We start from the raw sequence: 15,887 nt of genomic DNA, 5'->3' as shown, positions 1-15,887 counted from the left end.
GTATGACTGTGGATGGCCTCTGCTGGTTTGTATTGCCCCTCTCACAGGATATCTTGCCTCAGGCTCCATTGCCGTGTCTGCGGTGAACACCTCTAGAGACAGTCATCCCTCTACTCAGGAAGCTTAAACTTCGAACCACTTTGGCTGCTTTCTCTGCTCTCTAGCCTCTTAAGCATTGGACATGGGATTCGACCTTAGCGACTTGGCCTTTTCCTAATGCTGTGGAGTTCCGTAAAGCCGCTGCTGCTGCCTCTCAACTTGGGAGCAGGTTCCCAGCAATGAGAGTTTTCGGCGTGGAGGGAAAAGCTGGCTCAACTACATCCAGAGCTTCTGGACGCTGTACTCGCGCTTCTCTGCGAGACTCCTCCCAAAACTGAACACCAACAGGAACATTTTTACCTTAGCATCCTGAATGAGGACCATGGAATTTTCTTGTAAGTAGGAAAAATAAATAAATTGCTGCATTAGATATTTACTTAACTTATCAAAAAATTCTTGTTCAGTTTCTGGATATTAGCTTTATGATGTTGCACTACTATTTTTGTGGAACACTATAAGTGGGACAGCTGAAAAAAAAATATTGCTGAGCTCAGCTGTTGCATTAGATATTTTCCAGACTACTGACAATGGGCTAGATTACAAGTGGAGTGGGATTTAATGCTTCCACTCTTGCGATAACTCCTCTGGAAATAAACTTTTTGAGAGCATCGGGTTTGCACTCATATCGTATAAGTAAAAAGTTATTGCTTGGCGTGCTAACCCGGCATCTGGAAAACCGAAAGTTAGAATATCACATGCACGTTTACATATTCCCCCACAGAAGTCAAGGTTCTTCACATAGCGGAATATGTTCTAGTTAATTCATAAATACATATTTTTACATATAACTGATGTTTTTTGCACAATATATATCTAGAAACTATATATTGTATATATGATTATTCATAGGTATATAATATATATATACAATATATATATAATATATAATATATCATGATATAGGTTGGGTTTGCACCACTTCACTAATCATGCCTGACTCATTCGAGTGACCTGATTGTTTAATTAATATCAGCCAAAACTGTGCTCGGGGGGATGATAAATTAAATTACATTTAGCAAAGAAAAAAACTATTAGAATCTAATCTCATAGTAAGATCCCTTTTTCCGGCACCAGAGTATAGGGTTTTATTCTCACTAACTAGTAATATCTCCAGAAAGGTGGTCTTGCTTATCAGTCCCAAATAACTGTGGATTTAACCTACAATAGTTATCTGTGTATATATAATATATATATATATATATATATATATTTATGGGTTATTATGGCTATGCAAAATCATCACGAGAAATAGAGCCGGTGTCAGATCAGTCTGATCTGACACCGGCTCTATTTCTCGTGATGATTTTGCATAGCCATAATAACCCATAAACATAAATTGAAGCGGACACACAAGCAGGAGAGAGAGAGGCGCTACTGTTGCATGCAATTAAACCCCTGCCAGAGCGTCTATATATTGAAAATATATAGCTTCTGCATAGCAAGCATCTACAGTTACCAGCATGCAGAATTATAAATGGAGCCAGTAGTTTGCTGGGCAGTATGGCGGGTATGAAAATAAAAGCTAATAGCCAGCAATACAGTTCCCAAATAGAGTGTGTGGTCTGTTCAATAAACTATTCACTCACTGTCCTCACTCCAAATGCTGCCGACTCAAGCCACTCAGATGCACTTCTTCATAGCCTCAAGCATTAGCGCGCAGTGGACAGTTTTTTCCATTTGCTCTAAGCGTGAGCGGCATCCACTGCTGGATGCACTGCTATGATGACTGCCTCCAAAAAGTGCGCCCCCCAAAATTTATCCGCTCTAGGCACGGGCCTTGTTGGCCTATGCCTTAATACGCCCCTGTATACAGTGTTTTTTTTGTCAAAGAAAAGGTGCCGTACTCACTGATTTTTGATTTATATATTCTGCCCAGTAACTTTGAGGAAAGCAAAGGGACAAGATTATTTACAATGTTTGATGCATTTTGCAGCCCCCCCTCTTGTGAAAACTAGAGTATTCACATGATGATTACAAATATTACCTCTTATGAGTTGTCAGACGTGGGGGTACTCAGTACCGGTGAGTACCCCCACAAAAAAGGCACTGCATATAAATATATATATATATATATATATATATATATATATATATATATATATATATAAATACATATTCTGCTAAGTACTGAACATTGGAATGTGAAATATGTACATGTCTAAGACTACGGTCTGAGTGACCGAAACCGGTCAGACTTTCTTTTTACTGCTCTTTACCCTTTGTGTTTTTTTGTATGGAGTCTGCCTTTTTTAATAGTTATAAATAAATTTACTATTTTAATCATGACCCTACCTCTTGAGAGACTTTGGACTTTTTTCTACATACTGCGTACAGTCGTGGATGCTTGGAACTTCTTGGGAGACTTTTTTGCATATATATATATATATATATATATATATATATATATATATATATATATATAAAAATACATATTCTGCTAAGTACTGAACATTGGAATGTGAAATATGTACAGTAAATACATAGTTAATACCCTTATTAAATAAGAATATTGCATAAAAATTAACTTACATGTTTTCCTCTACTTGACTGCAAAGGGCTCCAATACACTTCTATGTATTATATATATTACATACGTGCACATATGTATTTATTTGTTTATATATGTCTGTAAACACATACAGTATATACACATATAAATGCATCTGTACACACATATAGACATATATAATTACATACATATACATTTTTCTAACACCTGAGACATCATATCTTTGAGCCCTTATAACTTTTTTGAGTAAAATTTTTTAATTATTTTTATTAGATAGTGTTATTATGAGTTTAACTATACTTTGTAATGTATTTTTGATCTGTTTTGTGACTTTTGTGTTTTGAAAAACAGTTAACCAGAGCTCTAAAGATGCGCTAACTCGACGAGCGTTAACTTGACCTGCGCTCAAGTGATCTCTTTTACCTTTCAACTTGTAATACGACACGCACAAACACCTGTGATAAACCTCCTTTTCACTTGCATGTAACTATTAGCGCTGTCTGAACCAATTGATATTATAGCTTGATATATATGAGCCAATAAGTTTTTCTCTCATCAATTTTTGAGTATATTTTATTTATTAAAGGACCAGTCAATACAGTAGATTTGCATAATCAACAAATTCATGATAAGAAGACAATGCAATAGCACTTAGTCTGAACTTCAAATGAGTAGTAGATTTTTGTTAAATAAATTGCAAAGTTATTTCTATTTCCACTCCCCTTGTATCATGTGACAGCCATCAGCCAATCACAAATGCATATACGTATATGCTGTGAATTCTTGCACATGCTCAGTAGGAGTTGGTGACTCAAAAGGTGTAAATATAAAAAGGACTGTGCACATTTTGTTAATGGAAGTAAATTGGAAAGTTGTTTAAAATTGCATGCTGTATCTGAATCATAAAGTTTAATTTTGACTTGAGTGTCCCTTTAAGATATGTTAGACTAAATTACTAACTTTAAAGGGACATGAAAGTCAAAAATAAGCTTTCAGGATTCAGATACATCGTCATTTTACACTTTTAAATTAACTTTATTATCTAATTTACTTTATTCCATTGCTATAATTTATTGAAAAGCAAACCAAAGTAGGTTTAGGAATATCAATGCATTAGTGTCAGCTAGCTAGTGATTGGTGTATATGCACATATGCCCCTTGTCATTGGCTCTCCAGATGTGTTTCTCTAGCTCCCAGAAGCATGTCTATGCTCTTTCACTATTTTAACTATGTGTTTAATCGATTTGTATGGGTTAAACACATAGCCACATACAATAATTAAAGGGACATGAAACCCATTTTTTTTTTCTTTCATGATTTAGAAAGAACATGCAATTTTAAACAACTTTCTAATTTACTTCTATTATCTAATTTGCTTCATTCACTTTATATCCTTTACTGAAAAGCATATCTAGATAGGCTCAGTAGCTGCTGATTGGTGGCTGCACATAGATGCCTTGTGTGATTGGCTCACCCATATGCATTGCTATTTCTTCAACAAACGATATCTAAAGAATGAAGCAAATTAGATAATAGAAGTTAACTGGAATGTTGTTTAAAATTATATTCTCTATCTGAATCATGAAAAAACACTTTTGGGTTTAGTGTCCCTTTAATATTAATAAAATAACCTAACCAATTAGAGCATTTTATGGAGCTTTAAAAAGAAAATAAACAAACAAAGCCCATTTGGTAAACCTGAGTTTTTTTTTGGTTGATGACTGTCAATATCACGTGACGTTAAATCCCGCCTCTAAGTGGGCGGTTCGTGCTTGGAGAGGAAGTCACATGTCATAGCCAGTTCCTGCTGGTTGTCTGCGTCTCTTGAGTAATCGAAGGATCGCGTGTTTTGGCGTGATGACGTAGCGACATGTAATTGGCTAGCTTGACAAGTGGGCGGAGTAGGGACGAAGCTCTGTGGGAACTGCGGGGAAGGGGAGTCCTGCCGAAGCTCCGAGCAGAGCGATGAAGCTTCCCGGTGATGATTCTAGTGGAGATAATACATCCGTATCCGCGGCCTGTGGGATGCTGAGAAACCAGAGACAACTTGAGGAGAGCGGAGGTGAGGGGTAGGAAGTGGCGGTCAGTGTACGTAACAGGGGTGTGTTGTGAGGCTTGTAAAGTTGTGCAGAGAACTGGCGCTGAAGTGATTGTCACGAAAGCTCCGGGCGCCCCTGAGCGTGGGAGACAATAGGGTCCCTGTGTTTTCTCCTTTCACAGTCCCCCCATGTAACCTTATTTCCAGAGCGACACTTACAGCACCTGATGTTTTGCACAGAATAAGTAAAGGTGTCATTGGAACGGGCTGCCATGAGGCGGGGAAGTGTCACAGCTGTCAAGTAACAAACGCACAACCCCCATAGACCATCGTCCAGTAATATTGAAGCTTTTAATTGTCTTCAACGTTGTACAGATCAAAATATGGCTGTGCAGGTTTATGTGCGCTCTGTTTACAAGTAAATGACAACAATGTTATGTGAGATCAAGTAATCTGAACGTTATAACAACTATATAACTTGACATAATTGTTAAGACTTAGCTTGTAATAATGAGAACAACGTGTGTACACTATAATTTTACAAGCCTTGTGTATGCTGGGCTGTGGGGAGTATATTAAAGGGACGGTAAACACGTTAAGATTGTAATAAAAAATACTTAGATACGAATTGTATAAAAAAAAAGCTCTGTCATATAATTTATAATCCTGTAATTTGTCTTGAGAGAGTTTTTATTTTCCAGTCCTGCCAAGAGCATATGGCAGTCTTTACTAGCCTAACTTTGCCAAATCTTTCTCCCTAATTTGCAGTTTATCATATAATTTCTGCTGAAGTCAAACAATGGAGATCTTTTTAACACAACATCATTAGCAAGCCTTGTCATCTCCAGACTCAAGTCTGCACTGGCTCAACCAAACAAGTAATTTTACAGCTAAAGTTTGACTATTGAAAAAACAATTGTAGCAAAGAAGGTGTTAATCTGTTCTAATAAAGTTCACTCTTCTGATAATCTGTTGCAAGATTAAAGATACATATTGTAATATTTATACTCATGATACCATTTGAGTATAAGAGATCCTACCATGCTTGTAACTAAAAATGCTCGTTTATCATTTTTGTTTACACCTATGCACATGCTCTCAAGACTTGGCAACATCACAAATTATGCCATCAGTGCTGGGTCAGTTAGTTACAGCATACGCAAAAGTGCAAGTAATGGGAGCCATAATACGTAGCTTCTGGAGGCTGCCATGCTTGTTGATAATAGCACATGGTCACTGCCAATGTGCATTTTTATTTCTTTAAAAGAAAATATGTAATGCTGTGCATGATTTACATAAACAGTGGCAAGGAAATTATTGTACATAAAACTACTAACTTACTCATCTCAATGAAATGCAGAGGGAACATATTTGCTGCATGAAAGTGTTGCAAACATTTTTAATTGCTCAAAAAGTAGAGGACAAAAAATGGGAGGGCTCTTGGCAGCATTATTTAAAAGGATATTGAGTAGGTGTAGAAAAGAATTGTACAAACATGCTAAAGCTCATAAGAAAACTGATTAAATGTCACACACAGGTGTTATGTGGTCCTTTCATAGCAAATATAATGTATTTATACAATTTCTGTTTCATACTAATGGAATGTATACACTTAGATTGGATATACTGATTAATGCCCACTTTGAAATATACTTAAAGTTGAAAGGCCTTAAAGAGAGAGCAGGAGTCCACAGTACCTGCAGGCTGTAGCTTACAGGTAAAATAGCTAGCGATACTTACAAAATGGTGTTGTATTCAGGGCTGTTTATCCCCAGGGACTGGATACAGGCCAGATTTCTACAGTACAGTATTGATTTGTAAAAAATATAATTTCTTTAGCTTTAAAGGATAAATGTTGGTCTATTTTCAAAAATGAACCTCATTGACTTTCATTTTAGCCAATTAGTGCAGTGTCTGCCACAATCCACGGGCGTGCTCACAATGTTATCTATAGGGTTTACCTGAACTAGCTCTCCCCTGCTGTGAAAAGCAAATACAAAGCATGTGATTAGAGGTGGCCTTCAAGGCCTTAGAAATTATCATATGAGCCTTCCTAGGTTTAGCTTTCAACTAAGAATACCAAAAGAACAAAGCAAAATTGGTGATAAAAGTAAATTGGAAAGTTGTTTAAAATTACATGCCCTATTTGAAACATGAGGTTTTTTTTTTTTGGACTTGACTGTCCCTTTAAGTCTATCGCGCTGGTTTTACCCCTTTTTATGTTTAGCAATTTTTGTTTTCTCTTGAAAGGTAGCCTTAAATTACACTTGGTTATTTCTAGCAACAACAAATTCTTTTATTTGATTATATTCTATTATAATTTCACACACCCAAAGCACTCGGGTATCTGCATGTGATATCTATAATTTAGCCTTGTGCACTGTATCCTTTCTAGGCCCCTTATCCAATACATATCCAACTTTAGCCAAGCCCTTCCTCTAGTCCATCTAGATTGTAAGTTCCCACGGGAATAGGGCCCTCAATTCCCCATGTATTTGTCTGTAAAAGTTTGTCTTTTATTGTATTGTTTCTCCATTGTACTTTTATCCTTGTACCTATGGGCAGCGCTGCGGAATCTGTTGGTGCTTTATAAATAAAGAATAATGGTACCTCCTGCGAGGCTGCTTTAGCAATGTTATGACACTGAGGGTTTTAGGCACTTGATTTCACAAGCAATGCCAGCTGTAGCTGTCGGTAACATGGAGGACAGATTGGGCTTCAAGCAGCCTGTAGTGTGTGAGTATTCCCTGCTTTGCAATGCAGTAGGTCTCCCCGCAAACAACTCACACTTTAATTTAGGAGCTGCTGTCTTTTAATTTTATGGTCTTGCTCATACATTTTGAGCCCTTCTTTAAAACACTTTTTTTTTTTATTTATTTTTTTTTTTTTATTTTTTTTTTTTTTTTTAAACATTGTTTACACAGAGATTAGTGAACTACATTTACTTAGTCTTGTGTAATAATTTAATAACCGCTCTAGTCTTCATAGAAAGCTTAGTGTGCATTTTACTGAAGGTCAGATTCTAATTCCAGACATTCTTGAATTCTTCTATTTTGTCTGTCGCTTCTACAATATGTGCCTAATATCAACCTTGCTTTGTGTAACATTGTACTGCATCTTTAAAGGGACACTGAATACAAAATTTTTTCTTTTGTGATTCAGATAGAGCATGCAATTTTAAGCAACTTTCTAATTTACTCCTATTAATTTTTTTCTTTGTTCTTTTGCTATCTTTATTTGAAAAAGACATCTAAGCTATTTTTTTTTTGGTTCAGTACTCTGGACAACACTTGTTTATTGGTGGGTGAATTTATCCACTAATCAGCAAGAACAACCGAGGTTGTTCACCAAAAATGGGCCGGTATCTAAACTTACATTCTTGCATTTCAAATAAAGATACCAAGAGAATTAAAAAAAATCTGATCATAGGAGAAAATTAGAAAGTTGCTTAAAATTGCATGCTCTATCTGAATCACAAAAGAAAACTTGAGTTCAGTGTCCCTTTTAACCCTTTTGCTGCTAAGCCTTTTTTCACCCCAGTGCTGTGACAATTTTGAGCTTTTTTGCTACCTACATTTTAAACCATATTGTAAATCAAATTTCAGTGAATGACCCACAGATACACCAACAGCCATGTTGGTGTATTGGAGTGATTCACTTACCGATTGGAGGATTTCGGGTGACGTGTTTGGCCCCTGTGTGTCTGTCGGTCGACCCCGAATATTCCCGATCTGCTATTATAGGCACTGTGTTTGTGCCGCTCCAGTTGTGAGTATATCTTACTACTGGGGGGAGGAATTTGTGTCTACCTGTGATCGTCTTTACAATACTATTTTATGGTTGGCGCCTCTCCTTCCGTTTTTTTGTTTAAACAGTGATCACCTGCCTAGACAGACAAAATTCAAGTGGTGCTTGTCTACTAGGAAAAAAAACTTTCTTAGGGGTATCTACATATACCATTTTTTTTTAATGCACATATGACCCATTCCCAAGCAAATCCCCATGTTTTTTTTTTCTTATCTGTTGTGTGTTACAGTTCCACAATCATTTGAAAGAGCAGGCAATTCTCTTTTAAATTAGGGATATTGGAGGTTTGTAGCTGCTATGGGAGCTGAGATTGAGGGGATTGAAGAACCCCGCACATGCAGCTCCACCACTGGGTTTTAAACCTGTCCTCAAGCCTCACCAACAGGCCAGGTTTTAAGGATTACCTTAGAAAAGAGCAGTTAAAATAACCATGGTTACTAATCAGCTGATTATTTCACCTGTGCTCCATTTCAGATATCCTCAAAATGTGGCCTGTTAGGGAGGCCTGAAGACAGGTTTGAAAACAAATGAACTACACTGAGCTTCCTGGTTCTGCCCCCTTTGTGACATCACCATGTGCATACGTGGTAATGTCACCGGCACTCCCATGAAGCCAAGTAGGCCACTACCGTAAACCGTGATTGATCGGCGATCCCCTGCATGACCAGAAGGGCCCGTCATGCGCCTCAAAGGGGTTAAATGCCAAACCTTGCGAGAAGAGTGTGTTTGTCTTTGTTCAGATTATACAATTTACATTTAGGGGGATATACTAGGCTTAGTCTGTCTTTCTAAGTTTTAATTTTATTTTTATACATTTCTGTATATTTGACCATACACAGTTATGTTATAATTGTTAAAGGGGCAGAGTCTACTTGATTTTGATTGTTTTTTTTATTTAAAAAGATAGATAACCGCTTTGCATAAGCAACATGTTATATTAATATACTTTATAAACTCTTGATTGCCTGTTTCTAAGCCCCTGCAAGGCCGCCCCTTATCTCTGATTTAAAAATAAATGAATATTTTTACAATCTTGCATTGCAGCTAGACAGTGCTAGTTCATGTGTGCTATATAAATAGCATTGTGCTCACTCCTGTGGAGAAAAATGTGTTTACAAGAACCAAGACTAATTAGCTTTAAATAAAGATTGTAAAAAGCTAAACAAACAAAAGTATTGAGATAAGGGGCGCCATCGGTTCTTTTTGGAGCCGGTGTCTTAAAGTAATCCGTATACCATGGAGATTTGTATACTACGTCACTTCCGGTGACGTTTAATCAGCTGGTGGAGGTTTGTGGTGCTCACTGCGGATGCGCTAGAGGCCCAAACTCCTTACAACAGCTGATGCGAAGATACAAAGAATGATGTGGCACGCGCACGTTACTGGTTACAAAATCCCAATGAACAAGCGGCGCGTGCCACATCATTCTTTGTATCTTCGCATCAGCTGTTGTAAGGAGTTTGGGCCTCTAGCGCATGCGCAGTGAGCGCCACAAACCTCCACCAGCTGATTATACCTCACCGGAAGTGACCGGAAATAACGAGGTATACACATTCCTACGCGGTAGTCACTATCCTTTAGAACACCGGCTTTATTTCCGTCAAAGCTCAACACACACAGATTTGTTCAAATTCATATGCCTATTTTTTTACCGTCTGATGTTCTGCAGAAATTGGTGCTCACTTATAAAATGCTATGGCTAATATTTAAAATATAATACTGAGGACAATAGAATGATACATAACATCATGTTGAGGGATTTTTCTTAATCGGAAATCTGGGTATAGGAAAATAAAAGGCAGATCTACAGAATGGTCCTGCTTTCTATTTATAACTTTGTTTATGTTGTAATCTAAAGCTTATACAATTTAATATACGTATGATAATAAATATGAGTTTAATGGGATTGGTTGGTAGTAGAGGGAAGGTATATCAGAACAAGGGGTTGATCACAATCCTGTAGAAAAGTTATACTTGAGCTTTTTCTACAAAGTTTACCATTAAAATCCATGGGGGCTTTTGTAGATACATTTGTTGCTTTTTCATAAGATTGTGATCTAACAGAATTTTGATTTATATTGTTTTCTTCTACTGATTAACCTCTATATGCTGTTAGGGCGGCATGGAATTTCCTACCTTATATGGTGTCCTGCAGCTTCCCCTTTTTGCACAATGAAAAATCAGACTGGGGACGTGCCTATCAGCTTGCAGTCCCCCATGAACTGATGCCGGTTTTGAAATTACATGATAGCATCGACTATTGCACGATTTCATTTTTCCAGCAAGTGTTTTGTTCCAATTTTAGCACTTGCACACCGGCATGAAGGGGTTAAACCCAAGAAAAGTGTCTTTATGGGCTAATTGTTTCTGGTTCCCTAGAGCAGGACTCGACAAACCCAGGTAGCCACTTGCTCCTAACTTTTTGGGTTATTCTCCAAAAATCTATTCACAAATACCACTGCCTGGCTCATTAAAATATGTACGGCTCCTAAATATTATTACTGGCTCATAAATTTTAAACAGATTTGTTGACCCCTGCCCTAGTGTATCTGGAAATCAGGGTGGGTCCGTACTCAAATCGCTATAAAAGCTGTTTAAAGCCCAGGCCAGGTTTTTGTATTACAGCCAATAAACCACAGGTGTGCCTCATGATTACAGCATACAGGCTTTAAAAGGGAAACATTTCTTAGGCCGGGAGGTTGATTCAGACAGAAGGGTAGAGATACTGTGTGATTGTTAAAGAAGGAAAAGAGACTTTGTAGCTCAAAGGAATTGCTTGTATCTAGTAAGGGCTCAGAACAAAGTGTCTCACATTTTAAGAACTGTTATGTGGTGCTGCTACTGTGAGTGGAGGAAAACAAAGACTCATAAACTGAACTAAACTTGTCTTCGTAAGCAGTTGCTAAAATGGATCCTATATAGATATATTATACACTCTCTCTGTAGGTAGTGGTTGCAGAACTTTGTTTCGTCTCACTTTGTAATGCTGCTATAATGCATGTTAGTCAAGCGTATGATGTATAATATATTTATAGTAGGGCTTATTCAAGCACGGCTTACCTCTCTATACAAGCTACAAGGACAGCTGTTATAGTACAAAGCTCCGGAGGACAACTTAGAAAATATTTGATTGTTTTGTTTTTCTTTTCTTTTACAAAATGCAAATATTGTTTGTCTGTCTAGATTCTGAACTTCCAAAATGTTACTAATTGAATTATTATTATAAAAATGTTATTTTTGTTGGTTTTATTAATTTGGGATTTTAAAGGTATCATGTTGTTAAAGGGACATGAAACCCAATTTTTTTTCTTTCATGATTCAGACAGAACATGTGACTTTAAACAACTTTAAAATTTACTTCTTTTATCTAAATTGCTTCACTTGCTTGCTATCCTTTGTTGAAAAGCAAAAGCATATCTAGGTAGGCTTAGGAGCAGCAATCCATTACTGGGAGCTAATTGCTGATTGGTGGCTTCACAAAAATGCCTCTCCATTGGTTCACCAGATGTCTTCCGATAGCACCCAGTAGTGCATAACTGCTTTTTCAAAAAAGAATACCAAGAAAATGAAGTAAATTGGATAAAAGATGTAAATTGGAAAGTTATTTAAAATCACATGCTCTAAATGAATCATAAAAAATAAGAAAAAGAAATGTGTTGGATTTCATGTCCCTTCAATATTTAATGTGAAATCAGCTTTGTTCTGTATGCATGGTTGTATAAATGTTATATGTATGAGGAACTTTATAAATCCCCCCGCCCCCCCTCTGGCATTGTTCATAAACTTTATAATTAGTCTATTAATATTATTGTGTTTTGTGAGCATTTCAGAATGAAATGGATCATGAATGTTACAAAAAAAATCTTCCAAGGGTTGTGACGTACGTTAGGAATTTCCTGGTCTTTTAACATTTCAGTGGCTTATTTTTTTTCCTTTTTTATATATTAAGCCTGTTGCTTTTTGTGTGTTTTTTTTTTTTTTTTTTTTCCACATACACTAGAGAGGCTTAAAGGGATATGAAACCAAAATGTTTTCCTTCGTGATTTCGGTAGTAGAGCATGCAATTTTAAGCAACTTTCTAATTTAATGAAACACCTGAATAGCGCTTTCTGATTGGTGGCTAAATTGATAATAGTAGCAAATATGAGTTGCTTAAAATTGCATACTCTATCTGAATCACGAAAGAAAGAGATATGAAACTTAAAGGGTTTCATATCCCTTTAAGTGTAACCTAGGTTTTCAAAATGTTTTGTAGGATACTTTGCTTTTTGGCCTCTTATGCATCATGGGACAAGCACACATTTTATTTAAAAGCAACAGGCGTTTTAATATCCTTTTAATGTTAAATTGCCCACCATTCATCAATATATATCAATCTAGTGCAACTAGAAAAATAAATACTTATTTTTTTTCTGGGTATGCAATATATATATATATATATATATATATATATATATATATATATATATATATATATATATATATATATATATATATATATATATATATATATATATATATATATATATATATATATATATATATATATATATATATATATATATTCACAAAATGAAACAAGGTAGTGCAGGTCTCACTATTCTTCTATTTGAATAGAAAAATAGTGAGACCTGCTCTACCTTAGTTAAATTTTGAACTTCCTCTATATGCAAGCTCATTTTTTCATATATGCTGATAGATAAGGTAAAACCTTTCACAAGTCATCACACATTTTACCTATTGATATAAAAGGAGAAATCTTTGTTTATATAACTTTTTGAAAAATGGAATTAGAATCACATAAAGACTTACTCACTCAAACCACAGACGATTGGAACATTGACCACCTTGACCTAGAAGACCTGTTTTAAAGGGGACTCTGACAATGTAAAACAAACAGATCTTTTTCAAACAATGTAGAGGCTTAAAACCAGAGAACAGAGGTTACGCCTGGATAACTGGCTCTTTGATAAATACATAAAGAGGATGGTGCAAAGAGGCCTAAGGTTGCAGAAGTGTCCTACCTTCGAAGTGGAGAATAAAGAATTTATAATAGAATAACATACTCACAGACTGTGCTATACGTCTAATGGGACTTTTAATTAAATATAAAATGGAACAACTAGTCAAATTAATAGGAAATTGTAAAGACACAATCTGAAATGAATAAGTTTAAGGAAGTTTCTGAATATGCTACCTTTGACATCTTGCTTAAAGAGGCAGTTGAAGAAGCCAAACAACTAGTTAAAAATACTAAACACTCTAAATTATTAAGAGATAGCAAAGATTATGCTAATAACAAGGTATACTTATGGGTTAAAAAAATCCAGAAGACCCTATAGGAGAGCCCAGAAAGTGAATTTGCAAGAACACAGTGAGACTAGTGAAACAAAACACAAAAAAAATATACAAATAAAAATTGAAGGTGGCAAAAACAAAGAAAAAACAAAAATAATAAAAAGGTCACATTTAGCAATATAGAACAGACAGAAGCTGAGGGTTCAGCATCAGGGACTGATTTTGTAACATCAGACGAATTCTCACAGTCAGAAATAAAAAAAGTAGTCCAACTTTATCCAATTGCACAACGAAAGAACAAAGACAAAAAGATACAGAACTAGTAGCCAGGCCAAAATCATTGGTTATAAATAATAAAAATAAAGTAAATCATCAACCAGAGCAGCAGGTTTTTCAGAAGGGACAAGATATAACCAAAGGGGGAGGTCTGAAAAATATATAGAGAATCTCAAACCCAAAAACAGATATTAATTAAGCCAAATAAATCAAAAAGAAAAATAGTTCTAGAAGGAGCAGTCCTAAATCTGTCATCCTATCCCCTAAGTGATATTGAAATAAAAGTTCTGAATTATGGATTAGGGTTCTGTCCAAGTAATAATAATTTTAATTTATTTCAAACCATCCTAGATGTTAATAAATGTATAAGATCATTAACACTAAACATATTTTAAAACAATTGAAACATCAGAAGACTTAAATATAAGTACACAGAATGAACCTACAACTTAGAAGTAGAAAGTAGAATCATTAGTAGTCATAATGTGAAAAAACAAAAGTCTAGGTTTTACCCCACTAAATCTAGAGGAAAACAACTTGAATTGTTGCAAAAGAGAGTAATGGAAGATATAATTGCTTTAAAATATCAAGAAAAAGTTGAATGTTCAAACTTTAGCTCAGAAACCATACTCTCATCCTCAGCCCTGGCATACTCCTCTGACACGATACCTACGCAGATGCTCCCGTACTGCTGAGTGACATTGGAGGAAATCTCAGAGTTCAGCTGACTTTCTTCACTACAAGTTCATCCTGAACTCCTACTATTCTGCCCTTAATCTTTATAAGCAACAATATTTTTCTAATCTCATCTCTACTATTTCCTCTAACCCTAAACATCTGTTCTCTACGTTCAACACTCTTCTCCGCCCACCCTCACCTCCTAACACAACCTCTCTCTCAGCTCAAGATTTTGCCAGCCACTTCAACAACAAAATTGACTCCATCAGAAGTGAAATCAGCTCTCAACATACTTCCAATCTCCCACCCCCTCAAAAGCTCACGATCATCCAAATATCCAAAAATGCAGCTCTTTTGCCCCTGTTAATGAGGATGAAGTTTCTGCCCTTATACTGTCCTCCCACCTCACTACCTGTCTCCTCGACCCCATCCCCTCACAACTATACTCCCCTCCCTCTCTTCTACCCTCACCCCCATACTCGCACACATTTTCAACCTCTCCCTCAGCACTGGTATATTTCCCTCATCTCTAAAACATGCACTGGTCACACCTATCCTCAAAAAACCTTCCCTTGATTCAACCTCCCCTTCCAACTACCGCCCTATTTCCCTACACCCTCTTGCCTCAAAGCTCCTCGAAAAGCTAGTTTACGCACGTCTATCCCATTTCCTTACACTAAACTCTCTTCTTGACCCACTGCAATCTGGATTTCGTTCCCATCACTCTACAGAGACAGCAATTGTCAAGGTTACCAATGACCTACTTACAGCAAAATCCAAAGGCCACTTCTCTCTGCTTATCCTCCTTGACCTGTCTGCAGCCTTTGACACTGTTGACCACCCTCTTCTGCTCCAAACCCTCCAATCCTTCGGCATCTGTGACACAGCTCTCTCGTGGTTCTCTTCCTATCTGACTAACCGTACATTTAGTGTAGCGTTCTCCGGAGCATCCTCTGCCCCGTTACCACTTTCTGTTGGGGTACCTCAAGGCCCTGTCCTTGGTCCCCTTCTCTTTTCAATCTACACGTCGTCGCTAGGTTCCTTAATAGAGTCCCATGGGTTTCAATACCATTTGTATGCCGATGACACCCAAATCTACATTTCTGCACCAGACCTACCTCTTTCCTTACTGACCTGTGTCACTAACTGTCTTTCTCACATCTCATCTTGGATGTCCTCTCA

At 36.6% G+C, this 15,887-nt stretch overlaps 1 protein-coding gene across 1 annotated transcript in view; it reads left to right on the top strand.

Moving 5' to 3' along the window:
* Positions 1-4,519: 4,519 nt before the first annotated feature.
* The window catches only part of ZFAT (zinc finger and AT-hook domain containing), a 478,376-nt gene continuing 467,008 nt past the window's right edge, over positions 4,520-15,887 (top strand). Inside the window, exon 1 of the mRNA XM_053715378.1 lies at positions 4,520-4,670. Within this exon, the coding sequence (XP_053571353.1) occupies positions 4,574-4,670 (97 nt within the window). The 5' untranslated portion in view covers positions 4,520-4,573. The remainder of the gene's footprint in view (positions 4,671-15,887) is intronic.

The sequence above is a fragment of the Bombina bombina genome, chromosome 5 (genome assembly GCF_027579735.1).
Source record: "Bombina bombina isolate aBomBom1 chromosome 5, aBomBom1.pri, whole genome shotgun sequence".
In the NCBI taxonomy this organism is placed as follows: Eukaryota; Metazoa; Chordata; class Amphibia; order Anura; family Bombinatoridae; genus Bombina; species Bombina bombina.
The sequence above is the reverse complement of the archived record's forward strand: the minus strand, read 5'-3'. Positions and strand labels throughout refer to the sequence as shown.